Source organism: Galeopterus variegatus, unplaced genomic scaffold (genome assembly GCF_000696425.1).
Source record: "Galeopterus variegatus unplaced genomic scaffold, G_variegatus-3.0.2 Scaffold54, whole genome shotgun sequence".
NCBI lineage: Eukaryota > Metazoa > Chordata > Mammalia > Dermoptera > Cynocephalidae > Galeopterus > Galeopterus variegatus.
Genome location: NW_007726165.1, coordinates 358,200 through 384,884, shown reverse-complemented (window position 1 = coordinate 384,884; position 26,685 = coordinate 358,200). Strand labels below are relative to the sequence as shown.

The window sequence follows — 26,685 nt, the reverse complement described above, 5'->3', positions numbered from 1 at the left end:
TTTTTTTTTTTTTTGTACTCAGAATTTTTTTTTTTTTTTTTTTTTGTACTCAGAATTCTGTACTCAGTAAAGAAATACAATAAACAGACCATTTTGGAAAAGTTAATAATCCTTCAATTAATATTTTTAAACAGATGAATGTTCCATAAAAACATATTAAGAAGGATTCTTAAGTAGTATTTGTTTGAGGTGCTAGGGTATTTCAATCCACTGAAAGTAGAATCACAGCACAATCTTGATATACTTTACCTTCACAAGTTCTTTAAATACAGCATGCTGAATCATTTTTCTTTTGTTAAGACCAGATGCCATCTCTTCAAGATCAATAGCAGACCTTCATGATGGTGTACAGGGTAGGAAAGAGAAGAGTCTGTTAAGACACTCTAAAAAACAAAGCTTCTTCCCCAGAATATTCAATAATCCGTATTAACACAGATATATGATGTATAATATATATAATTAATAAAAGTATATTATATATAATATAATTAATGTGCATATAATTACTACAGATTCATAAGTCTATTCCATGAAGAATTTTACCATGAAATATTAGACATAAGACTTTGATTAGTTTTTCAAGGCTTTTACTTAAAAGCATAAATATTGATTTGTCTTCATATCACTGCAAAGTACTAATATTATTTGTTTTGTTACAGCTTATATATTTTACACATCTTTACAAGTAACAGAAAACAAAACTACTTTCTCTAATTGTAAATGCTTAAATGCTAGAAGTTCTACATTTATTCCCAGTCTAACAATATAAAAAGGAGAGATGTCTTAAGCATGATTAGGGCTGGGATTCGAGCAGTTAATTAAAGTGACTGTGTTGCCCTGTGTGTCCTGTCCAGTCATTGCCTCTCCCAATGAACATAATAACTAAGACCACACACGTTACTCCTTCATTCAAATATGGACAAAGAAACCAAAAGGGGAACAAAAGAGAATACAATTCTCCAATAATGCGGGAGGCTGATTAATGTCATCTTAGGCCTGAAGAGGATAAAATGGCACTACTTTTCTATGAAGAATCTAAATTGTTAAAAGATTTTTCTATTAAAAATACTACACAGTACATAATTGAATCCATCCAAATAAAAGAGTAGTAAAATAGAAAAAAATCCATAATTAAATGAGAGCTAATTCAAGCAACAGCTGTTATTTTGAACCATCATTATGGAAACATACTATTCATGCAGTCTTCCAACATATGAGTTCTACACTTTCCAGTACTGAACAGCAGAAATATTTCTTGATATAGCAAACTTTTCTAGTTAGCTCCAGATCCCAGTAAACTAAACTTAGTTTTGACTGCTTTTTGACCTGATTAATTTAACTTACTTAACATTTTCTCTTAGTTGCTTCACTAGTTTAATATTAACATCTGCTTCCAATAATGCTGTACATACTTCTTTTAGCATAGCATTTAATACCTGAAAATAAATAAATAACAAAAATTTAAAGCACCCAGTGTATTATATTTCATTTACATTAAAACAATGATTGATCAGTTATCATATATTACCATAGCTTAATAAAGATAAAACAATATCACTCTATAGGGAAAAAAAGTTTTTCAGTTATCTTTTGGAGACATAAGCTTATTGATGCTAAATTTTGTCAAATAAGATATCCCATTTAGTTTTATATAACCAAATATTAATTACCACAATTTAATTCCTATATGAACATAATAGTAATAAAAACAATATCCAAGCCAAAGAAAGTTACTACGCAAATAGATGTTGCCACTGATGTTTTTTCTACGTCACTGACAAGCTCGCATTGCTGATACATAGTGGTATATATTCAAAATATTTTTTTTTCTTAACTGGGCTACCAAGGAGAAAAATGTGACAGAAGAATATTACCCAGTCTTACCATTTCCACTCAGAGCAGAGGAATAAAGTTGGAAAGGAAACTATCCCCCACTAATAACTCACTATCATCACGTGTTTGTTGAGTTGCAAGACACTGTGGTTAAAAGGCCATAAACTGTAAGAAAGTCTTAAGAAAAGATTGGGTTTTAGCTGCTCATGTACATAAGTGCTTACACACTAGAATGTAAGCTCCACAAGGGAAGGAATTTTAGTCTATTTTGTTCACTGCTATATCCCTGATGCCAGCAAAAATGTAGGCCCTCAAATACTTCTTGAATGAATTCTTTCCTTCAACTCACTTCATACACTCTACAGAGGTTTATCAGATTTCTCTATCCCTCATTAAAGAGGGTCTGATAAAACTGGAACTGATCTTTCAGTAAGAAGGATTTCTCCTTGTTAATGTGCTAGCAGCACTGTACCAAGAAGAGAGCAGTTGCTGATTCAAGCAACAGCTGTTATTCTACTTCCCATCAAGCACTTCTACCCTGGTTTCCTTTTTCTCTACCATAAACACAAAGAGCATAAGGGCTGTACAACAGGGGAAACTGTTTGGAAAGCTGCTGTTTTATCTATTTTGAATTACAAGAATAAACAATGGTTTAAATTATGATTTATTATTTAATAAGAATTAATGGAAAAAGTTCTGGATGAGGTATCAGGAAAAAAAAATTCTAATTCTTATTCTTCCAATGAACAAACATGTGAACCTGACTTTCTGTTTCTGTTAAATGAGAGGCTGGACTAGGTGATCTCTAAGATGGCCTCAAAATTATTTAATTCTACTAACTTATTAAAGTGTTGCTATTAAATTCAATATTAGAATTTTTTTTCAAATCTCCAACTTACAAGTCCTTTTACTCTATTAGCTCATTTGATCCTTAAAACCATTTTGTAAGGCAAATGCCATTTTCCCATTTCTTACATTGAGAAATCTGAGGTTGACATGCCCAAATTTATATTGCACAGCTACTAAATGGCTAAAATAAAACTCTAACCAAGGTCTTCTAACAACTAATTCAGCAATTTTTCCATCATTACTATAAAATATAAAGTGTACTTGTGGATATAATCATCTTTTTTCAATTAACAAGGCACTGAGGTACAATCTGTGGGGAAAAAATGAGAGAAAGAAATATCTTAAACTTAAAATAATAAAGCTGGAAAGAAGAGTATTTCAGATATGATATAAGAAGTCAACTTACAAAATCTCCAAAAAAACTGAATAAGGATTTCAGAGAAAATGAATCAAAGCAGCCAAGATGAAAAGGCCAGCCTTTGATAAGAAGAATGCTAAATAAAAGTCAAAGAGAGGGGCCGGCCCGGTGGCGCACTTGGTAGAGTGAGGCGCTTGGGAGCGCGGCGGCACTCCTGCCGAGGGTTCGGATCCCATATTGAGACCGGTCCGCTCACTGGTTGAGCGCGGTGCGGGCGTGACACCGAGGGTTGCGATCCCGTTGCCGGTCACGAAAAAAGACAAAAAGGAAAAAAAAAAAAAAAAGTCAAAGAGAAAAAAAAAGTCAGATAAGTACATGTTCAGCCAAGAAGCAGCAGGATAATGAAATTTTAGGTCTATGTCAGGAGAGAAAGCAAAGTACATTTCCAGATTTAAGTCATTTTCAAAAGATAAAATGTATGGAATTTTTACATGTAAGTTAAGGTCATTTTTGGTTTTGGGGTTTTTTGGAAATTCTTTATAGAAAGTTGAAATAATAGTAAGGTTGTTGATTTCTCCATAAAAAACACTTACTATACTATATCTGGTTTTAGATTTTTATATACTGGTATTAAGCCTACATCAAAATAAATATAAACATAGAGATTCCTAATAATTCACCTCCTCAATGCTAGTGGTGACATACAATCATATATATTTCACATGACAGTTTACATACCTCTTCATTGATAATGGTGGCATTGCTCAATGAGCGTAATGCTGATGTTATTTTTCTTCCAAGGTCTGCTAGAACCATCTTGAATGCTTTAAGATATGCTTAAAGAAAGAAGAAACTCTAAAAAGGAAAAAGAAATAATTGAAAACCATCAATTTCATTTCCCATGATTGAAGACTTCTAAAGTACAGTATTTAAATTTAAATTAAAGTAGTGTTTAGATACTGTAATTTCAGCTTGTATAGCCTTAACCTGAAGCTTCAATACAGTCATGTCCAAAAGATAAAACTGCCACTTGGTTACGATGCCTTATGTTTGAATACCTAATTAAAATTTTATACACGAATCAGCAAATTTAACATGTTGAATAATCTGAGGAAATAATGGCACAATCTCAAATTAAATATGTTCTCTTTTTGGCACAATACTTGTGGAATGTGAATAACCGAACGATGTATCATGTGCATTTTTAAATAAAAAACAAAGAGGAAAAAAAGGTAAAATCTTTAGGAATATTGCCTAATTCCCCACATTAAAGGACTTTGCAAACTATTTTGATTCTTGCTAAGCCAAAAAAAAATGTTTTAATTAATAAATCACTTAACTTTTCTAGCACAAAGAAAAGCAACTATTGAGCCACTGACTATATGACAGGCACTGTGCTAAGTGATTTCACATAATTTATTTCATTTTATTCTTCTAAGCACCCAGGAAAGAGGTATATTATCACTCTTCTTATTTTAAGATTCTCCAACCCTAAAATAAGATAACCTCAAAAACCCTTTCCAGCTCTAAAATGTGATGGTTTTATAAAGCATATAGATGTACCTACTACATGTAAAAAAAAAAAAAAAAAAAAAGCAAGTATGATTTGTAGTCCCAGCCCTCAATATGCTTATCTACTAGCTGGTAAGACAAGGCACAAAAATCAACAGCAAAATAAAGTAAATAGTAAGAGAGAATTCTTCCTGCCTGACTGCCTACGAACTGGGCCATAGACTTTTTCCTGCCTTCAAACTGAAACACTGGTTCTTCTTTGGTTGCAAGCTTGCTGGCCTTCATACTAGAACTATACCACTGGCCCAAGGGCTTTGGGATTCAAACTGCTATTACACCATTGACTCTCCTGGGTCTCCAGCTTGCCAACTTATTCTGCAAATATTGGGATTTGTCAGCCTCCATAATTGCCTGAGCCAATTCCTTATAATAAATATCTATTTTTCTCTCTCTCTTTCTCTATCTACACACATACATACACACACACACACCCTATTGGTTCTGTTTCTCTGGAGAACACTAACTAATACTAGTGAACTAATAGTTCAATACTAGCAATAAAAGTTTACGATTAACAGTCAGTGATTATTTCTGTAAAAATCCAAAGGAAGAAAAAACATTTTAGGCTAAGCTAGATAAAATAGGCTTTATTGGAAAGGCTGAATATAAATATGGTCCTGAAATATGTGTAGAATTTGGATAAGTGGAGAAGAGGATGAAAGAGAATTTGAGGAAGATGAAATGGAACAACCAGAAATGGAGACATGGTAAAGCACAGGAAATGCTTATGCCTTACATAAGCATTACACTTACAGATTACTGACTTAGGTTGAATGTTTGTCTCCTCCAAAGCTCACATGGTAGATTGATTCCCAATGTAGTAGTGTTGAAAGGTGGAGCCTTTAATAGGTTAACGGATCATGAGGACTGTACTCTCATGAATGGATTAATCCATTCGTGGAGTAATGGGTTAATGGATTAATGGGTTATCACGGGTGTGAACTGGTGGCTTTACAAGGAAAGCAAGTGAGCATATTAACAAGTACTCTCAGCTGACTGGTTCGCTCAGTTGGCTAGAGTGAAGCCTTACAACACCAAGGTCATGGGTTCAGATCCCCGTACCAGCCAGCCGCAAAAAAAAAAAAAAAAATCGAGCGCTCTCACCCAGCCCTCATGTGATACCTTGCATTGTTATGGGACTCCGTAGCATCTCCGAGAAGGCACTCACCAAATCTGTGCCCTGGACCATGTACTTCCTGGCCGCCAAAATTGTAAGAAACAAATTTCATTTCTTTATAAATTATCTAGTTCCAGGTATTCTAAGCAACAGAAAACTATCTAATACAATTACTGGGCATTATTTGGGGGTGCTATGGTTTGAATGTATCCACCAAGTTCATGTGTTGGAAAATTAACACCCAATACAACAGTGTGAAGAGGTGGGATCTTTAAGTGGCTCTGCCCTCATGAATGGACTAATGCCATTATCATGGGAGGGGGTTCCTGATAAAAGGATGAGTCAGCCCCCTTTTCTCTCTTTCTCCCCATATGCTCTCTTGCCCTTTCATTTTCTGCCATGGAGTGACATAGCAAGAAGGCCCTCACCAGATGCAGGTCCCTTGATCTTGGACTTCCCAGCCTCCAGAACTATAAGAAATAAATCTCTGTTCTTTTTAATTTTTTCTTTTTTGGGGGGTGGCTGACCAGTAAGGAGATCCAAACCTGTGACCTTGGTGTATCAGCACCATGCTCTCGCTAACCAAGTGAGTTAACCAGCCAGCCGGGGTTCTTTATAAATTACCCAGTCTCAAGTATTCTGTTATAGCAGCACAAAACACTCAGGCAAGGGAACGGTGAACAAAATATTCTGGTTGAGACAGAGGCTATATAGTTAGAAATAATACAGGTTATAACGGGCTCTGAAAACCAAGTTTAAGAAATATCAATTGTTCAATATAAACAATATCGGCAGAAAAGTTAATTGTTCAAAACAATTGTTTTGGTAACCCTTCCAAGCTAATCTAGACTAATTTAGTCAACTAAGATTATCTAGATTAGATTCCATCTACAGAGTACAAAGGAAATTTTTTTTTTTCTTTTTGTCTTTTTTCGTGTCCGGCAACGGATTGCAACCCTCAGTGTCGCGCCCGTACCGGACCGGGACCGGCAACGGGATCGCAACCCTCGGTGCTGCGCCCACACCTCGCTCAGCCAGTGAGCGGGAACCGGTCTGTATGTGGGATCCGAACCCTCGGCGGGAGCACCGCCGCGCTCCCAAGCAGCGCACTGTAGCAGTGCGCCACCGGGCCGGCCAAAGGAAATTTAAAAACAAGAGAAACAGGAAGACAAAATATCTGACTTATTCCCCATAGGGAGAGTAGAGAGGTGAGGGGAGTAGAAAGAGGCAGGAAGGAAAAATGCACTCTAGCACCTATCACTGGCAAAGAGAGATACCAGGCTGAGCTATAAATTAAACACTACACTTACTCTCACACTCAAGTTAAATTTGTCATTTAAAACTTAAAGTTACTACCAACACTTGATAAAACTGAAAAATATTTGCTTACCGTTTTGTAAAATTACATGGTTACCTGAAAGAGCAACTACTTCATGGACAAGATGCAGGACTTTTTATTTCTTATCCCATACCCATTATACTCAATAATTATTAATCTTTAGGTAAATTTCTTCACATAAGAAAAAAGATTCAGATGTTTCAGTTCACCTCCTTTCCCACTGTGTTACCAAGGGTAATATAATCCTATTTATGACACCACAACTAACTTTTTTAGAGATCATGTCATAAACAGGTCATCCTTCATTATAAAAAGCTATACTAGGTAATTCTTAAAAATAGATCTAACTTCCCATGTTAAATGGCTCTTTTAAATTAAAAAAATTTCTGTGAAGTTTTCCAACACACTTTTCCTCATGTAAGTACTTATTAGCAGCATATTTTTAGATATTTTTGCCTTATAAAAATCTGCACTTCAGTAGAGGAGGAGTAAGAACATTCAATGATATCTTCTACTTATAGTATTTTCCTCTGCAATTTACAAAGATGTGTTTCTGAAAACTCTAGCATTAGTGTTCTGCTTAAAATCTCAATGACTTCCCATTGCATGCAGAGGAAAAGTCCTCAGAATGGACTGTAAGGCACCCCCAAACACACACACACACACACACACACACACACACACACTCTCTCTCTCTCTCTCTCTCTCTCTCTCTCTCTCTCTCTCTCTCTCTCTCTGTTTTAATCATACTGATCTCCTTGCTGCTGCTGCTGCTGCTGCTGCTGTTGCTGCACATTTCCACCTCAGGGCCTTAGTGCTAGCTGTCATGCTCTTTCCCTGGCAGACAACATAGCTCCATTCCTCATCTCCTTCAGATCACTGTCCAGATGCCATTTCTCAATGAGGTCTTCCCTAATCCCGTATTTGAAACTGCAACCAGCCCTCCAACCCTGCCTCTTACCTTTATTTTATTTTTCCCCATTGTTCTGTTATCAACTTGATATATGATTTACTTATATTATGTGTGGTCTATAATCCCCTTACTGAAATCTAAGTTGCATGAGGGCAGGGATTTTTTGCCTATTTTGCTCTCTCCAGTGAGCTAACTACTTTACCTATTCTCAGTCTTATATAGTAAGCCCTTAATAAAAATGAACTTCATGAATAAATGAAATGATGTATTTAAGACCTTATGGAAAATGCAATGCTAAGTGCTGTGAAGTGAATATCCCCCCAAACTCACTGAAGCTGAAATTGTGTCCCCCAATGTTCCAGGTATTAGAAACTTGGCCCCAATGTGACAGTGTTAAGAGGGTGGGAAATCCTATTATGGTAATTGAAAGGTGGGGCCTGGAAGAGGTGCTTAGATTGTGAGGATCATGCAACAGTAAGTGGATTAATAAATTGATGGAATAATGATGGTCATGGGTGTGGCTCTGAGGGCTTTAATAGGAGAACTCCTGAGGAGGTTAGTCTCTCTCTCTCTCTCTGCTCCACCATTCTTGCCATGTGACACCCTGTATTATTGTAGAGTCACCTCGCCAGATGTGGTCCCTGGACTCTGACTTCCCAGCCTCTGAAACTGCAAGCAATAAATTTCATTTTCTTACAAATTACCCAGTAACGAGCATTTTGTTATAAGCAACAGAAACAGGCTAATACACTAGGGAACCAAAGTTATAAGGGGCATTACAAATACCTCCTAAAGGCCATTAAAATAAACCAATGAAGACAGTATGACAAATCAAAAGAAAAATCAATGACCTAGGTAATTGATATCGCACATTTAATATTAATTTGCCATTACTTACTGTAACTTTTCAAAATTTCCCTATCATGAATTTCCAACAAGATACTTAAAAATTTACCTCACCTTGTTCTAATATGCACACTAAAATACAGAACACCTTTTTTATTTTGACAGCAAACTCTAAGTCTCAAATTGGAGAAATTTACAATTCAAGTACACTCACTCAAAATTCTCTTGGCTAACTAAAATGTTTATAGAAATAAATCTGTATGTGCTAGCATTTCACAAAAGAATCTCTACTTACATGGGGCTTTTAGAAAGGTAAGGGATTACTACACAGTACTTTCTATACTTTAACAACTATTATCTCATTCCACCCTCACAACAATTTTATGACATAAGCAGTTTAGGGAATTGAACAGCCATTCCCTACCAAAAAAGCAAAATGACATTCCACAGTCCCTTCTCTACACAGCCTTAAGTCCTACAGTATGAATGAGGCTTTAAATAATAGGGTTGAATACCCCTGCTGGCAAACTCCAGGGAAAAATTTTGCTACTATACTATAATAGAGGAAATTATATCTTGAAAACAAAGATGTAAATTCCTCTTTGTAGAAGAGATATTGCAACGTCCAGCAAGAACTGATAAGGGCCACTGCAATGAGTATGTACAAGGACTGATCTTGGCCCAGGTCACAGGTTCTTCTAATAGTAGTCTGAGTAGGAGCTGGATAGTTAGTGATGGAAACAGGCTCAAGTTTGGTGTGCTCTAAGTAAGGCAAGCACAGGGCCAAGTATCATACTTACCTGCCGCAACCTGTAGTACTGGAAAGAGCATGGGCTTTGGAGTCTGACAGACCTGGATTCAAATCCCGGCCCTGTTACATACTGGCTGTATTACTTGGGCAAGTTATTTAATCTGAGCCTCACTTTCCTCACCTGCAAAATGGAGATAATACCATTATCCAGGTAGTTATCCTGAGGGGCTATTGTGAGGATTAAATGAGACATCATACATAAAACTGTCTGCAAGTGCCTAGAATATTGACTATTAACTTCCTTTCTTTCTTGAATGATATCAGCTAGCTCTTCCTATATTACCTGGAGTGTGAGTATGCTGGAAATTTTCTGAACAACCCTACTAAAGTGTCTATCCCATTGTCTGGGAACCACCCCTGGAATCTTTAACATGTAGTGCCAATACAAGTACCTAGTTATTATTCAACAGAAGCTGCATTGTCTGAAGAGCCATATTTCTCTACATAAACAATTATAAATATTCCTGCCAGAACCTTGCTTTATCGGAAATTATATAAATAGACTCTAATGATCAGATATTTTAAATGCTAATACAATGAAATTCCTATAAAAAAGCTCATCTAAGCCCGTATAAATGACTAGCTTTTTAAATATTAAACTCAAGAACAAGATATACAAATATATTATTTTTAGTAAATATCTTTAGGAAAAAAATCATTTTTACAACTATAGTGGATTGAATTATGTACCCCCAAATCTCCCTGAAGCTTGAATTGTGTCCCCAAGTTTTCTGTGACTGTTAAGAGGGTGGGAAACTCTATTATGGTAATTGAATGGTGGAGCCTTGAAGAGGTAATTGGATTGGAGGACCATGCAGTAGTGAAAGAATTAAAAATGGTGGTCAGGGGCATGGTTCTGAGGGCTTTAAAAGGAGAGTCTGTCTCTTTTTCTCTCTGCTTCACCATCTTGCGATGTGAGACCCCTGGGTCACTGTTGCCACCACCAGGTGGACTTTGGACCTCCCAGCCTCAGAAACTGTAAGCAATAAATTTCATTTTCTTTATAATTACCCAGTTCCGTGTATTTTGTTATAAGCAACAAAAATGGACTAATCCACATAGTATGCTTTTCTAAAAACTAGTCAAAAGTTCATATCCAAATTTGCTTTCCTGACTATAATACTAAATACATATTTAAAAAAATTCTACATATGTATTCAGTATAGGACCACAGAAAAGTAAATTTAGTTAACAAAATGGCTTATAGGTACTTTATTTAATAAAATTATTATATTTTGGGCCGGCCCAGTGGCGCACTGGGTAGAGTGCGGCGCTTGGGAGTGCGGCGGCGCTCCCGCCGAGGGTTCGGATCCCATATAGAGACCGGTCTGCTCACTGGTTGAGCGCAGTGCGGGCGCGACACCGAGGGTTGCGATCCCGTTACCGGTCATGAAAAAAGACAAAAAGGAAAAAAAAATTATTATATGTGAATTACTAACATTCTGACTTTCAAACTTAGGAATTGTTTTTCATGCTGTATTTACTTAATCCCCCAAGGTAATAATTCACCTTTATGTTTTGTAATTATAAGATGGTATATGTTCATTGTAATATTTCAAACACTATAGGAATATTTAAGGTAGAAAATATAATTCTTCTAATCCTACCTGCTCCCATCTCCTGGTACAACCAATAATAATTTGACATATATTACTATAGATTTTATTTTCTAGGCATAATTTAGACAAGTTTTCACAAGAACTATGGCTTGGGGAGGAATGGAGAGGGCAGCAGAAATGCAGGAAATTCTTCTGTAACACAAGGCTTGCTAATGCTAAAAATATGCATAAATGCAAAAGCAGACTACAAAACTGTATATATTGTATAATCCATATTTTATTAAACACAGTCTAAAAACAAATACCAAAAAAGATAACATTAGCCATCAGAGAATTGTAATGCAAAACCATAATGAGCTATCACTTTGTATCTACTAGGACAGTTATGATCAAAAAGACAATACCAAGTGTTGGTGAGGATGTGGGGAAATCAGAACCCTCATACACTGCTGGTGGGAATGTAAAATGACACAGCCCTTCAAAAAACAGTTTGCCAATTCCTCAAAATGTTAAACAGAGTTACTACATGACCTAGCAATTCTACTCCTAGGTACTTATCCAAGAGAAAGAAAGACACACACCCAAACAAAAACTTGCACATAAATGGTCATAGCAACACTATCATAATAGCCCAAAAGTAGAAACAACCCAAATACAAGGGGTCATCAAAAAGTTCATGGAAAGATTCGCATTATCTTTTAATTCCATTTTCCCACAAACTTTCTGAAGTACCCTCATAAACCTCAACTGATGAATGGATAAATAAAATGCGGTATATCCATACAATGGGATAACAGTAGGCAATAAAAAGAAATGTACTGAATACATGCTACAACAAGGATGAATCTTGAAAACATGCTAAGTGAAAGAAGCCAGTCTCAGAAGACCACATATATTTCTATTTATAAAAATGCCCAGAATAGTAGGGATGAGAGGGATATGCTCAATCCATGCGTTATTTCAATGACATTTAGAATAGGCAAATCCCTAGAGAAAGAAAGTGGATTAATAGAGGCTTAGGGCTCAGGAGCTGGAGTAAAATGGGGAGTGACTGCTAACAGGTATGGGGTTTCTTCATGAGGTGATGAAAATGTTCTACAATTGATTATGGTGATGGTTGCACAACTCTGGAAATACACCAAAACCTTTTACGATATACATTTTAGGCAAATTCTATGGCATAAGAATATTTTAATAAAACTGTTAGAAAATAATGACAGTTGTCATCTCTGGATGGTGAATAACTAGTAATTTTTTTTTATTTATACCTTTTTGTAATTTCCAAATTTCCAGTAATGACTAAGAGTTTTTTTATTTTATCTATTTATTTTTTGGTGGCTGGCTGATGTGGGGATCCAAACCATTGTCCGTGGTGTTATAACACTGTGTGCTCTAACCAACTGAGCTAACTGGCCAACCCTAGACTATTATTTTTTAATCAAGGGGAAAATTATTTTCCAAAGTGCTCCTTGTGAAAATTAGAATGCTATTAATCAATAAGACTAAAGGTTGAGATGGAGTTGCCACCTGTATTCATTTATTCATTCATTAAACACCTACTATGTGCTCCAGGAATTGTCCCAGCATGAGAAAAGTCCTAACTCAAAATCAGTAAGTTACATCAGTTTAACAAGACTCTCTTGTTAACTTCAGAAGATAAATTATGCATCATACCACCACTGACTCCTCTACCTTAATTTTGCACCAAACGTTATATTCAATTATGTTAAGAAGTAATTCTCTCTTAATTAAAATAATTGTTTTTTAAAGTTTAAAACTCATTTTAATATTAAAAATAACACTTCATAGTTTAGAAGTAGGAAAGGTATACCAAAAATTCAATCAGCAACAAGGAGTATTAACTCAAAAAACGCTGGGAATCATCTCTTTAAGACACTTTTTGACTGCCAGGTCAATCATAAAAAAGATACGTAAAATGTTGGTTTTGTTTTTTGGGGTTTTTTTTGGCGGCTTCCAGTACAGGGATCAATCTCTGGACCTTGGTGCTATTAGCACCACTCTAACCAACTGAGCTAACTGGCCAGCCTACATAAAATGTTACCAAAAGGAAATTTAAAACAAAAATCTAAAGAATTCCTTGGAAATAGCTCTAACGTTGAAAACAGCATGGACTGAAAAAATGGAAGAGGAGCGATGAGAGGGATATGCTCAATTGATGGGTTACTTCAATGACATTTAGATAATTCCTATCAGCTAAAAATAAAATGCTCAATCAGAATCTCCTGGTAATGTACTAAAGGTTTTTGGGGAAGCAGCGTCATCTAAATTCTTAATGAGGACAGGAAAGCAAGGAATTTACATTTTGAAAAACTTCACTGGCTATACTGATGTGCAGCCAAGGTTAATAATTACTGCATTAAGCAGTACTTCCCAAAAGAAACAAGGGAATGAAAAATCTGTTCTATACTTTAAAAATATCCTTAGAGACAATGTAGCAAATACATCAGAGATAGAAAAACTCAAGGGCCAGGAGACTACACACACCAGCCATACTCCAAAAATCTAGTTGAGAGAAGATGGAGACAGCGCATTTGGTTTGGACCCACTGAGTTTGCAGCAAATATGGAACTATCACTCATAAGATCGAAGCTAAAGGAAAACGTTTGGAAATGGCTGGGATATAAGGATGATGCTATGGAAGCCATAGATGTAGATGAGAGCTCTCAAGGAGAGCCTATGGAAGAAAGACCGTTTGGGTTATAGCAATGACCATGGGCCAACTAAAAGGAGAGAGTTAACTTAGAAAATAAAATAAAAAAAATTTTTAAAGCATTTTCAGATAGATGGAGTTAGAGGAGCAATCTGTGTGAAGAGAAGGTTTGCATCGTACTCTATATTAAGTTAAAAATACTAATTGACTCTATCAACAAATTGAGGAAAAGGAGCTTGAGAGAAATATTTCCCTCCCCTTTGGCACCACCATTGCTATGTTCTGGCACTGTAACAAACATGCTACCTAATCTCCTTCATCCTCGTAATACACCTATTAGGTAGATGAGGAAACCGAGGCTAGACTGGAATAGCAACTTGCTCAGGGTCACACATCTCCTAAGGAGCACATTAATTCTCATCTGTGTCCCCATAGCTCTCTACAGCTCTTTTTACCTAACTAGTGTTTTTCATTACTCATCTTCATATAATGTGTACTTATGTGCCTTTCTTTCGCTGTACTGTTAGCTTCTCAATGCAGGGTTTGTGTCATTCGTTTCCACATCCCTATAGCTGAAAACGTGTAAATATTTCGTTCAATTAAGCATATGAAAGAACCAGGTGAGGATAGCATCAAGAAAGCCAATAGGGAAAGAGTTTCAAGAAATGAATGGTCAATAGTATCAAATGGTATGAGGAAAGCCATCAGTATAATTTAAGCCACTGGCATTCCTCATTCATTTAATGACTGTCTGCTACATGCAGGACAGTGTATTAAGCAAGCACTACAAACACACAGGAAAATAAAATCAAGTACACGTCAAAAGGTTTTCGGGGAAATACCCTTATCTAAATTCTTGCCCAGAAAAGCAGAACAAAGAGTCAGGCCAGCAACTGCCCACATCTTATTTGGCTCGGGTAAATCTGAAGACAACTTAAAAGGGTCACAGCGCATCTTTTAATAAAACTTCTGACGGAGAACACAAAATAAAGAAGGGCCAGAACATCTCAGTCACGGTGACGACAGCCGGTGACCAGGACAGCAGACTCTCCAGAGTCTGTCATCCCCAAGTAGAGTTGGGCTGCCCGTAGCTGCCCCTCCGTAGCCTGGAGCGGGAAAAAGCAGACACTTACCGCAAAAGGCACCGCTACCGCTGTGGCCCTAAGGGGCCGGGGATTCCTTCTCGAGGCCCCACGCCGTAGGAAGAAATCCAGGGAAGCTGGAAAGCAGACAGGTACGACCCCCCAGTCCCGACTTCCCGAACTGTATGAACTGGGGTCCCAGCGCCCAGCACCGCGACGCCAACTCCCACCAGCTGGAACACCGACGACTGCCACCGAACCTTCCGCCCAATGAAGAAACGTCACCACTCGGCGTGGTCCAGCCTTTCATGAAGAGGATGCACTTCCGCTTCCGGGGCACGCATCGCGTTCCTTTTAGCTCGTCTCCCGCGATGGTGTGGGTAGGCGATTCTTTGCTTCCAGTAGCTTTTGGCTTTTGGTTTTTGCCGCTGAATATCTGCGGTAGCAAAGCTAATGGTTCTAAAACAGGTGATCCTCTAGGACCTAGAGGATGTGTCTGAGCAGTGCCAGCTAAGAGTGGAACGAACATTGAGAGATGGGGGTGGGATTGAGGGTAGGGACTCCCGGGAGCACGAGAGAACTCTATAAGGGGGCGCGGCTTAGGGCTTTCGCAGCCGTGGGAGGCGGGTTCTGCAGAGGGTGTGGCTAGGTGTAGGGGCGCGGCTCTGCTTGCGCGTGCTCGGTGCGAACCAGCTCATGTGTGCTTGCTGTGGCGACATGGAGTTTTGCTCTGCGCGGCAAGCAATACTGCAGCTGTTCCGTACGGTGGCTCCGGCAGACCGCCCAGCACTGCTCCAGTGGATGCAAACTACCCGTAAGCGGCCAGAGGAGGCGGTTGGGGCAAGGATATGCTTTGGACGCTGACTTTGGGGACTTAGGCAGGGTAAGGGCAAAAGCCTTCCACAAGGTTGCTGTACTGGTCTCTGCTCTCGTACGGGGTAGGCTGACCTGGGCACACCTCAGACCCTGGGCCGCTCAGCGTGCCACTTGGATTATGTACAGTAAGACCTGGCTCTGGGTGGTTTGTGATTCGCTGCAGGCTTTGGACAAGCCACTCGAGCCTCCTTTTCTGAAAGAAAAAAGGGGGTGGTCCTAACCCTCTTCCCAGTTACTCCCACAAACTTGTGAGGACCGGTAGGATACTATCTGAGAAAGCTCTTGGGAAGAGAGGTTTTCTGCAATAGAGCTGGAAGCTTTTACCATGTGGGTAAAATCACCAGTCGCTAGTGCATTTATTTCTCGATTGTAAAATGGACAATTTAATAGCAAGGGTTTTTGGGGGGTTGAGGGGTGCAAAAAAAGGGAAAAAAATTGGTTTTAAGCTGTTACCGTAATTAATAATAGTAATAAAACACAAATTATAATTGAAGTATGGTAATTAGATCTAGTTATTGAAGAACGAGATAGATCTATTTTGGCAAGGCGAAGCCTGGTGAAAGCACAAGAATATAAAATATTGCTTGCTTAATAACTGTACCAAACTATTACTCTATACCGCGAAACGTGGATTCCCATGGTTTTTTTCATCCAGATTTATGACTTGAAATATACTTATTTGCTAATAAGTCCCAATTTTAGATTGCTCTTTCTAAAACTCTCTTCTTGGTGTTATAGTCAATCAGTAGGTTTAGGTAATATAATTATTACAACACATTTTTGGAGTCTTTTTAGATAAGATGCCAAACTAAAATTAACTTGAACATCTGATAGTGAGGTGTATCCTCAAAGTACAGAAAACCAGAGATAGAGCTTCATATTTATACACACATACAAGATTATTTCATGATAGGAATTTCCAAAATATGCTGTCTCATCACTACATTTAAGTCTTACACTGCCTATTTTATTTATCATTTCCCAGTTTTTTTGTTTGTTTGTTTGTTTGTTTTAATTTTTTTTCCAACCGGAAAGGGGATCGCAACCCTCGGCTTGGTGTTGTCCGCACCACGCTCAGCCAGTGAGCGCACCGGCCATCCCTATATAGGATCTGAACCCGCTGCCTCGGCACAAACAGCACCACACTGACCCGAATGAGCCACTGGGCTGGCCCTTCTCAGTTGTTTTTAAAACAGCACCAATTTCCACTTGTTTTTTCTACATTCCTCAGTAAAAGTTCATTTATTTTAAAAGCATTTAGTGCCTACAAAAACGCCACTCGTTGCCTGGCTCTGGCAGTTGCACAATTACTACAACATCCTTGCCCTTAAGATTTCATTCTTGTGGAGTTTTTGTAACCTAAATTTCAAATTTTAGAGGTATCAATTGAGACTCCATTTTTCAAAATCAGTAAGACTTGAAAGCATGTTTTGGATGATAAGTTTGTAAACAAGAAGACTCAAGGCTAAAGAATGTATTTTTACTTTTTTTAAGGGCATTTTCTGTGCCTCTCTCTAGCAGACCCTGTAGTCCGGAAGCTCAAGCAATTTGTTAAACAATTTAGAAAACAACTTGAGTTTCTGAAAAATGTTTATTAACATGAAAATTTTAAGAAATGAAAGTATCACTTAGCTTAAAATGAAGGAGTGTACTTTTTAAATAAACCTTAAAAAGTGTATTTATACCTTTTTTATTGTTTAAAATATGCATAACATAAAATTTACCATTTTAACCATTTTTTAGTGTACATTTTAGTGGCAGTGAGTACTTTCACATTGTTGTGTAAATGTCACTACCATCCATCTCCAGAGCTTTTTTATCTTCTCAAATTGAAACTCTTAGTGTGCTCTTTTATGAAGTGGTCTAAATACAGCACAAACAGTTCTGGCTTTTTGTGTAGATCAGTGGTAGAGCAAATGCTTAGCATGCATGAGGCCCTGGGTTCAGCCCCTACAACAACAAAAAAAGTTCTTCCAAACAACCATTTTTCATTTTCCTAGATTTCCTTTTTTGAGGAAAAAAATTCTTTTTTTTTCTCTCTAGCATTAAGTCACTGGTGTAATATCTTACTTGTATGACATTTGCTTAGACCTTTAATAATCACTCTCCTTGAATTTTTATGCCACTTAATGGAATAGCAAGAGACAATAATAGATGTACGGTATGACTTTGGTTTTGAGTTTCGTAGAGTTTATTTCAACTAGAAAACATCTAAATGTTGCTAATAGGTAAAAAATCACAGTAAATACACAAAAGGAAGAGTAAAATTCTTGACCATTGAGTGGATAGTGGGATTATCACACCAAGACTTAAGGTCATTTAGGATGATGCTAGTGGAACCAGAAGCTTGGACCAGGGCAGAGCCAAGCACATGTCAATATCTGGTATAAACTGAAGACATAGGTCAAATAAGATAGGGGCTTACATTTTATCTTGGTACAGCTTAGGCCCAAAGTCTAGGAAACAATGAGCACTCATGTAGGAAGGATGAACCAAGTCTGAGAGGCAAAGCAGGCAGAGATAAGCTCTCCCTGCAAGATAAATTAAAAGCAGTTAAAAATATAGCAGTACCTCAGCTTATTGATTCTGATCCTGTGACAGAGCATCTGTTCCCTTCTATTTCCTGATGTGTATGAAGTGGGATCTTGATCTAGATGTCAAAGTGTGGGAAAGTGACTGCAGTCCATTAAGTGAAGGGAGCTGAGAGCCAGAACTGTAAGTGGGGTTCCCAATAGGCATATAAAAAAATACATTGGAACAGCAATCTATTAATAAATGCTATTCTGAAGCCTCTCAAATTTTTCCAGGATGTGTAAATATAAACGAGGAAGTCAAACCTAAGAGTCAAGTTATAAAGGACAGAAAATTAGGGTTTGCTATAAGGAAATTAACAAAATCATCAAGAAAATATTTAAATGCTTCAAGAAAATAATGGTAGGTGACTAGAAGCTTCTTTGAACCCTTTATTTTACATCTTCACTGAGCAGAATTGGACATGCTGAGCAGCAGCTACAGAGCTGTTAGAGGTTCTTTGAAATTCTCACAAATCTAAAAAGGAATCTAAGATGTAGTTTGTCAAACAGCATACTGCTCCAATACTATGTTGAATTAGTATTGAGGAAGTATCCATATAACTTAAAGATTTCTGATCTTTATTGAAACCATGCAAATTTGTGAAAGTTATCAAATATATGAGGTAATATTAAACAGATTATTTTTAAATTTTCTTATTTATTATTAGCATGTTCATTCTTACAAATCGTGATTTTTTTTTATGCCCTTTGCCTGACCTATCACTTCCCAAACACCCTCCCTCCCCACCCCCCCATCTCTAGTATTCTTAGGTTTGTTCTCTCCTGAAAGTTCAACGTATCGTTGTAGTCTTTCTTTCTTTCCTTCATTCATTCTTTTCTCCTACCTTTCATCCTTCCATCCTTCCTTCTGAGCAGCCAGTTATGAGTGAGAACTATTTTTTTTCCAAAAACTAAAAAGGTTACTAAGCAAATAGGTACCTCTTAAACAAAATTTTTCTGTCAAATGAATAAAAATAACTACTTTTCTCTCAAGCATATTTGTTGTATATTAGGAATAGCCATGATATATAAAAAGAATAATACACCATGAACAAGTGGGTTTATTACAGGAATGCACTGTTGGTTTAACATTAGAAAATCAATCAATGTAATTCACCATATTAACTGAAAATATTTATGTGGATACTTCAAAAAGTTCATGGAAAAATAAAATTAAAAGATAATAATGTGAATCTTTCCATGAACTTTTTATTTTTTTTTTATTTATTTATTTTTTTGTCTTTTTCCGTGTCCGGCAACGGTTTGCAACCCTCAGTGTTGCCCCCGCACCGGACCGGGACCGGCAACGGGATCGCAACCCTCGGTGTTGCCCCCGCGCCTCGCTCAGCCAGTGAGCGGGAACCGGTCTGTATGTGGGATCCGAACCCTCGACGGGAGCGCCGCCGTGCTTCCCAAGCGGCGCACAAGCGCAGTGCGCCACCGGGCCGGCCCTCCATGAACTTTTTAAAGTACTCCTCATATATGTATGAATATGTGTGTGTGTATATATATATGTATGTACACACACACACACACACACACACAGAGGCTGAGTATCCCTTATTCAGAATGCTTAAACCAGAAGTGCTTTGGATTTTTTCAGATTTTATAATATTTGCAGATATTTTCCCAATTGAGCTTCCCTAATCCAAAATTCAAAATGCTCCAGTGAGCATTTCCTTTGAGCATCATGTTCATGCTTAGCAAGTTTTGGATATTAGAGCATTTCAGGTTTTGGATTTTCATATTAGGAATGCTCAACCTGTATATATAATTATCTGAAGAGGCACAGAAAAAGCATTTGACAAATCCAGCATCTCTTCCTGAGAAAAACTCATCAGACTAAGAATAAAAGGGGACATTCTGAACCTGATAAAGGGCATCTATGAAAAACGTTTAGGTAACATCATATTTAATAGTGAAAAGACTCGGGGCTGGCCCGGTGGCGCACTGCTACAGTGCGCCGCTTGGGAGTGCTGTGGCGCTCCCGCCGAGGGTTCGGATCCCACATACAGACCGGTTCCCACTCACTGGCTGAGCGAGGTGCAGGCGCAACACCGAGGGTTGCGATCCCGTTGCCGGTCCCGGTCTGGTACAGGCGTGACACTGAGGGTTGCGATCCGTTGCCGGACATGAAAAAAGACAAAAAAGGAAAAAAAAAAATAGTGAAAAGACTGAATGCTTTCAAGTAAGATAAAGATGTCTACTGTTCCCACTTCTATCTAGCATCTTAATAGAGCTCCTAGCCAGTACAGTATGGCAATAAAACAGTGGGGAGAAGCATCCCAATTGGAAAGGAGAAGTAAAACTGTCTATTCATAGACACCATGATTGTCTATGTAGAAAATCCTACAGAATATACAAAAAAGCTACTAGAACTAAGTTGCAGAATACAAGTTCAATATACAAAAATTAAATATATTTCTATGTATTCACAACAAACAATCACAAATTGAAATTTTTTAGAACACCATTTATAATGGCATTATTAGGGGTAAATCTGACAAAAAAAATGTGAAAGACAATGAAAATTATAAAATATGCCTGAGAAAAATTTTTAAAGACCTAACTAAATAGAGGGATATACCTAGTTCATGAGTCAGAGGAAACAACATTAAGATGTCAGTTCTAAAAAAAAAAAAAACTCACTTCCCCCCCAGATTAATGTATAGATTCAGTGCAATCACAGTCAAAATCCCAGCAAACTCACAAGTTGATTCTAAAGTTCAGATAGAAATGCAAAGGACCCACAATAGCCAGAAGTTTTCTGGGGGAAAATAAACCGTGTTAACCCAACCCAATTTCAAGAATTAATTAATATAATGCTATAGTAATTAAAACAATGTGGTATTGGCATAAAGATAGAAAAGTAGATCAATGGAGCAAAGAGAGTCCAAAAATAAACCCACACATAGATTTCTGAGGAAGGTACAAAGACGCAGTGAAGAAAGGATAAACTTTCAACAAATAGTACTGGAACAACTGAATATCCATATGCCAAGAAAAAAGAAAAACAAAACTCCAGTTCGTACTCTACACCGTTTACAAAAATTAACTCAAATTGTAAAACTAAAATCCTAGTTTCAATATCATTGATTTCTGATCTTATTTTTATCTTTCTGCTTGATTTGGGTTTATTTTCCTTTTATTTTTCTAGTTTTGTGCGGTAGGAACTTAGATTATTGATTTGAGACCTTTCCTCTTTTCTCTTGTAAACCTGTAGTGCTATAATTTTCCCTCCCAACACTGAGTTAGCTGAATCCCACAGATTTTGATATGTTATATTTTCGTTTTCATTCAGTTCTATGTATTCTTTAAATTTCCTTTAAGACTTCCTCTTTTGGGGGGTGGAGGTGGGGGTAGGGGAGGGGGTTTTGTATTTTTGGCACCTGGCTGGTACAGGATTCGAACCCCTGACTTTGGTGTTATCAGCACCACACTCTCCCAGGTGAGCTACCGGCCGGCCCAAGATTTCCTTTTTGACACATGCATGATTTAAAAGTGTGTTGTTTAATTTATAAGAGTTTGGAGATTTGCCTGTTGTTTTTCTGTTATTGATTTCTAGTTTGACTGAAGGATGGTCAGAGAAGATACTCTATGATCTCAATTTTATAAAATGTTTTGATGTTTTGTTTTATGACCCATAGTGTGGTTTATCTTGGTGAATGTTTTACAGGTGCTAGAAAAAACTGTGTGTTTTACTGTTATTTAGTGTAGCGTCCTATAAATATCTATATAGATCTTTTTGGTGGATGATATTTTTCATTTCTTCGATATCTTTGCTGATTTTATGTCTGCTCATTCTGTCAGTTGCTGAGAGTGGGGTGTGGAAATTTCCAGTTGTAATTATGTATTTGTCTGTTTTTCCTTTCGGCTCTGTAAAGTTTCATTTCATGCATTTTGAAACTCTGTTGTTGCTGTATGCATGTTTAGAATCACTATGTCTTCTTGATGGATTGATCCTTTTATCATTATGTAATGTCCCTCTTCATCCCGAATAATTTTCCTTGCTCTAAAATCTACTTTGTCAGATATTAATATAACCACTCTTGTTTTTCTAATTAGTGTTTGGACAATATATTTTTTCCATCCTTTTGCATTCAGTCTACCAATGTTGTTAGTTCTGAACTAAGGAATTCTTTTCCTTAAAGAATCTGAGAATATCTTTTTCTTTTTCATTCCTGAAGAATCACTTCATCAGATAAAAAATTCACAGTTGACATTTTTTTTTCTTTCACTTCTTGTTGACAGCATATAGTTGGATTGTGTCTTTAAATCCACTTTGCCTATCTTTGTCTTTTGATTGATGTATGTAGACTATTTGCATTTAAAGTAAATACTGATACGTTAGAGGTTAGGCTTGTCATTTTATTGTTTGTTTTCTGTTTGTTCCTTCTTTTTCTCAATCTCTATTTATCTCCTCTTGCTTCCCTTTGGGTTACTGGAATAGTTTTAGAATTCTGTTCTTATTTATATTGTTTCTGAGTATGTCTCCTTGAATAATTTTCTTTTTTTTTTTTCCTTTTTGTCTCTTTTTTCGTGTCCGGCAACGGATCGCAACCCTCAGTGTCGCGCCCGTACCGGACCGGGACCGGCAACGGGATCGCAACCCTCGGTGTTGCTCCCACACCTCGCCCAGCCAGTGAGCGGGAACCGGTCTGTATGTGGGATCCGAACCCTCGGCGGGAGCGCCACCACACTCCCAAGCGGCGCACTGTAGCAGTGCGCCACCGGGCCGGCCCTTGAATAATTTTCTTTGTGTTTGTTCTGGATATTTCAATATACATTTGTAACTTATCATCACCATCTTGGTATTGATATTTATCACTTGAGTGAAGTATTGAAATCTTACTTCCATATATGTCCCTTTACACTACACACTTTTTAAATACTAGGGTACTTCAGAAAGTTCATGGAAAAACAGAATTGAAAGACGATACAAATCTTTTCATGAACTTTTGAAGTACCTTCATATAAGTGTTTTATGTATTTACTCTATATTCTTTGAGCATGATGTCAGATGGTTTTATAAATTTTGATTCAACATCAAATATGGTTTAAGAAACCAATGAGGAAAAAGATACTCTATTATATTTAATCTATTTTTACCCATTCTGTTGTTCATTTTTGAAATTCCAAGTCTTTTTCTATTATTTCCATGCTGTTTGGAGAGCTTTCTGTAGCTAGTCTTCAAGGGTAGGTCTGCTGTCAACAAATTATTTTAGTTTTCCTTCATCTAAGAATATCTTTATTTCTTCTTCACTCCTGAAGAATCACTTCATCAAATAAAAAATTCACAGTTAACAGTTTTTTTTTCAGCATTTGAAGTATTGTAACCTCCTTCTCGCCCCCATAGTTTCAGATGAAAAAATCCACTGTCTTTCAAATTGGTATTTCTCTGTAGGTAGTGAGTCATTTCTCTCTGGTTGCTTTTAATATTTGCTCTTTGCCTTTTATTTTCAGAAGTTTAATTATGATGTGTCCTTGTATGGGTTTCTCTGGGTCTATCCTACTTGAAGTTTGCTCAGCTTCTTAAATCTGTAGGTTTATGTCTTTCACCATATTTGGGAAGTTTTCAGCCATATTTCCTCAAATAACTTTTCAGCCTCACACCTTCTGTCCCTCTTCTGGAAGTCTGATACTAATTTTATTTTTATTCTTCTACTGATCCCTGAGGCTCTTTTCAGTCCATTTTCTCTCTTTTGTTCAGATGGAGTAAATTCTTTTTTTTTTTTAATTTTAACATTTACTTGTACATATTTGTGGGGTACAGTGTGTTGTTTCAGTATAGTCATATACTGCACGATGATTCACTTAGGGTAGATAGCATAGTTTTGTACCTATTAGTCCATCAATTCTGCTCTCCAACACCTTTCCTCCCCTTCCAGCCTCTGGTAACCATTATTCTACTCCCTACTTCTATGAGAACTACTTTTTTTTTTTTTTTTTTTTTTTTAAGATTCCACATATGAGTGAAATCATGCAGTATTTGTCTTTCTGTGCCTGGCTTACTTCGCTTAACATGGTGGTTTCCAGTTCCATCCGTGTTGCTGCAAATGAAAAGGATTTTTCTTTTTTTTTAATAGCTGAATAATGTTCCATTGCATATATATGTCACAATTTTTTATCCATTCATCCATTGATGGGCATTTAGGTTAAGTCCGTCTCGACTATTGTGAATAGTGTTTCAGTAAACATGGGAGTGCAGATGTCTTTTCAACATACTGATTTCATTTCCTTTGGGTTATATACCCAGTAGTGGGACAGATCTATTTTTAGTTCTCTGAGGAACCTCCATACTGTTTTCCACGATGACTGTCCTAATTTACATTCCCATCAACAATGTAGGAGAGTTCCTTTTCCTGGATGGAGTAAATTCTGTTGATCTGTCTTCTTGTTTACTGATTCTGTTCCCTATCATCTCTACTCTGCTGTTGAGCCATTCAGCAAGTTTTTTATTTTGATTTTTGTACTTCTCAGTTCTAAAATTTTCATTTCATTCTTTTTATATATATAACTTCTGTTTCTTTGCTGATACTTTCTGTTTTTTAACTTGTTACAAGAGAATTCATAATTGCTTATTGAGGCATTTTTATGATGGCTACTTTAAAATCCTTGTTTGATAATCCAACATTTCATCCATTTGTATATTAGCATCAGTTGATTGTCTTTTCTCATTCAGATTTTGATTTTTCCTGTTAAGATGACAAGTGATTTTCTATTATATCCTGGATATTTTGGATATTATGCTAGGAGACTTGATCCAATTCGAATTTTCTATTTTAGTAGGCAGTTGTCCTGCTTAGGTTTAACCTGTAGGTTCTAGCCTACTTTTGTGGGCTGAAGCTCCAATGAAAATTTAGTTTTCAGTGCCTTACATTGCTGTACAAGTCTGCTTCGTTCTTTTTTTTTTTTTTTTTCTTCAAAAAGATGACCAGTAAGGGGATCTTAACCCTTGACTTGGTGTTGTCAGCACCATGCTCTCCCAAGTGAGCTAACTGGCCATCCCTGTATAGAGATCTGAACCTGTGGCCTTGGCGTTATCAGCACCACACTCTCCCAAGTGAGCCAGGGGCCGATCCATGCTTCATTCTTTGACACTGCTGGGGCTCCTGCTCAATCCCTGCTGGTGTCACCTGCATGGATGAAAGATACTTTCCTGGATCACCTTGTGTCACTGGACTGCCTTTCACAGAGCGGGGAGGGGACAAAGCAGTATCAGTCCTGGTTTACTCTCAGCTACTGGGCAGAAAGTGAGAAGATGATAGGCCTAGATCTCTTTATGCCACTGGGAAGAGGGCCTGGAGACAGCAGCCTCCGTTGATGTTGGATCAATCACCCATGTCCTAGGTGTGGAGTGGGCATTGAGGTTCCCCAGTAGATCTCTGTTGTTCCTCCCCTTTCCTTGTCTCTGGCCACAGAGAGCAGGCTTTTCTTAGTTTTTTCTGTTTATGTTTGACGGTGGTTCTGGGTAGCAGACCTCTTCAGTACCCACTCTAGGCTATATGGAAGATTATAAAACGCAGGGAACTCACCACAGTGTTTTTCCTCAAGTCCTGAGATCTCTTTCTTTTTTCTAGCTTTCAGAGTCCTTTTATGATTGCTTATGGAATTATTTCTAGGGTATTTAGTTCTATTTAGAGGGGAGGAGCAAGGAAAAGTGAGAGAAGTTGCCATCTTGTCTGGGACAAGAAGTCTCCTTAATACATTTTTAATTTTTAATTTAATCCAAATAGGGACTTCAGGGTAGCATATGATATGAATGAATAATAGGTAATATTAAACCCACTTCTTAAGTATGCATTGTAAGTCATTAGAGGTGAGGATTTGGATCAGTGAAGGCTAGAGGTCTTGGGTAAGCCTTCATAGGGATAAAATAACTTGGGCAGGGCCTTAGTGCAGAAAAGCAAGGTCTTATAATTGAAAAGAACAGTATAAACAGGAAGGAACATGGAAAGCAACTGAGAAGATTTGTCTGTATAGAGCAAAAGTTATTAGGGAGTAATGAGAATAGAAAATAGGATGGTTGGGCCGGCCCGGTGGCGCACTGTGCTAGTGCACCGCTTGGGAAGCGCGGAGGCGCTCCCGCTGAGGGTTCGGATCCCACATACAGACCGGTTCCCGCTCACTGGCTGAGCGAGGCGCGGGGGCGACACCGAGGGTTGCGATCCCGTTGCCGGTCCCGGTCCGGTACGGGGGCGACACTGAGGGTTGCGAACCGTTGCCGGATACGGAAAAAGACAAAAAAAAAAAAAAAAAAAAAAAAAAAAAAAAAAAAGGAGGGTT

The 26,685-nt window shown here is 37.6% G+C and overlaps 2 protein-coding genes across 2 annotated transcripts in view; one reads left to right on the top strand and one right to left on the bottom strand.

Moving 5' to 3' along the window:
- Positions 1-15,311, bottom strand: part of SRP54 (signal recognition particle 54kDa) — a 39,299-nt gene extending 23,988 nt beyond the window's left edge. Inside the window, exons 1-4 of the mRNA XM_008573820.1 lie at positions 15,002-15,311; positions 3,779-3,895; positions 1,345-1,436; positions 250-334 (exon numbers count right to left, since the gene is read on the bottom strand). Of these exons, the coding sequence (XP_008572042.1) occupies positions 250-334; positions 1,345-1,436; positions 3,779-3,856 (255 nt within the window). The 5' untranslated portion in view covers positions 3,857-3,895; positions 15,002-15,311. The remainder of the gene's footprint in view (positions 1-249; positions 335-1,344; positions 1,437-3,778; positions 3,896-15,001) is intronic.
- Positions 15,312-15,344: 33 nt separating this feature from the next.
- Positions 15,345-26,685, top strand: part of LOC103591546 — a 43,625-nt gene continuing 32,284 nt past the window's right edge. Inside the window, exon 1 of the mRNA XM_008574032.1 lies at positions 15,345-15,764. Within this exon, the coding sequence (XP_008572254.1) occupies positions 15,647-15,764 (118 nt within the window). The 5' untranslated portion in view covers positions 15,345-15,646. The remainder of the gene's footprint in view (positions 15,765-26,685) is intronic.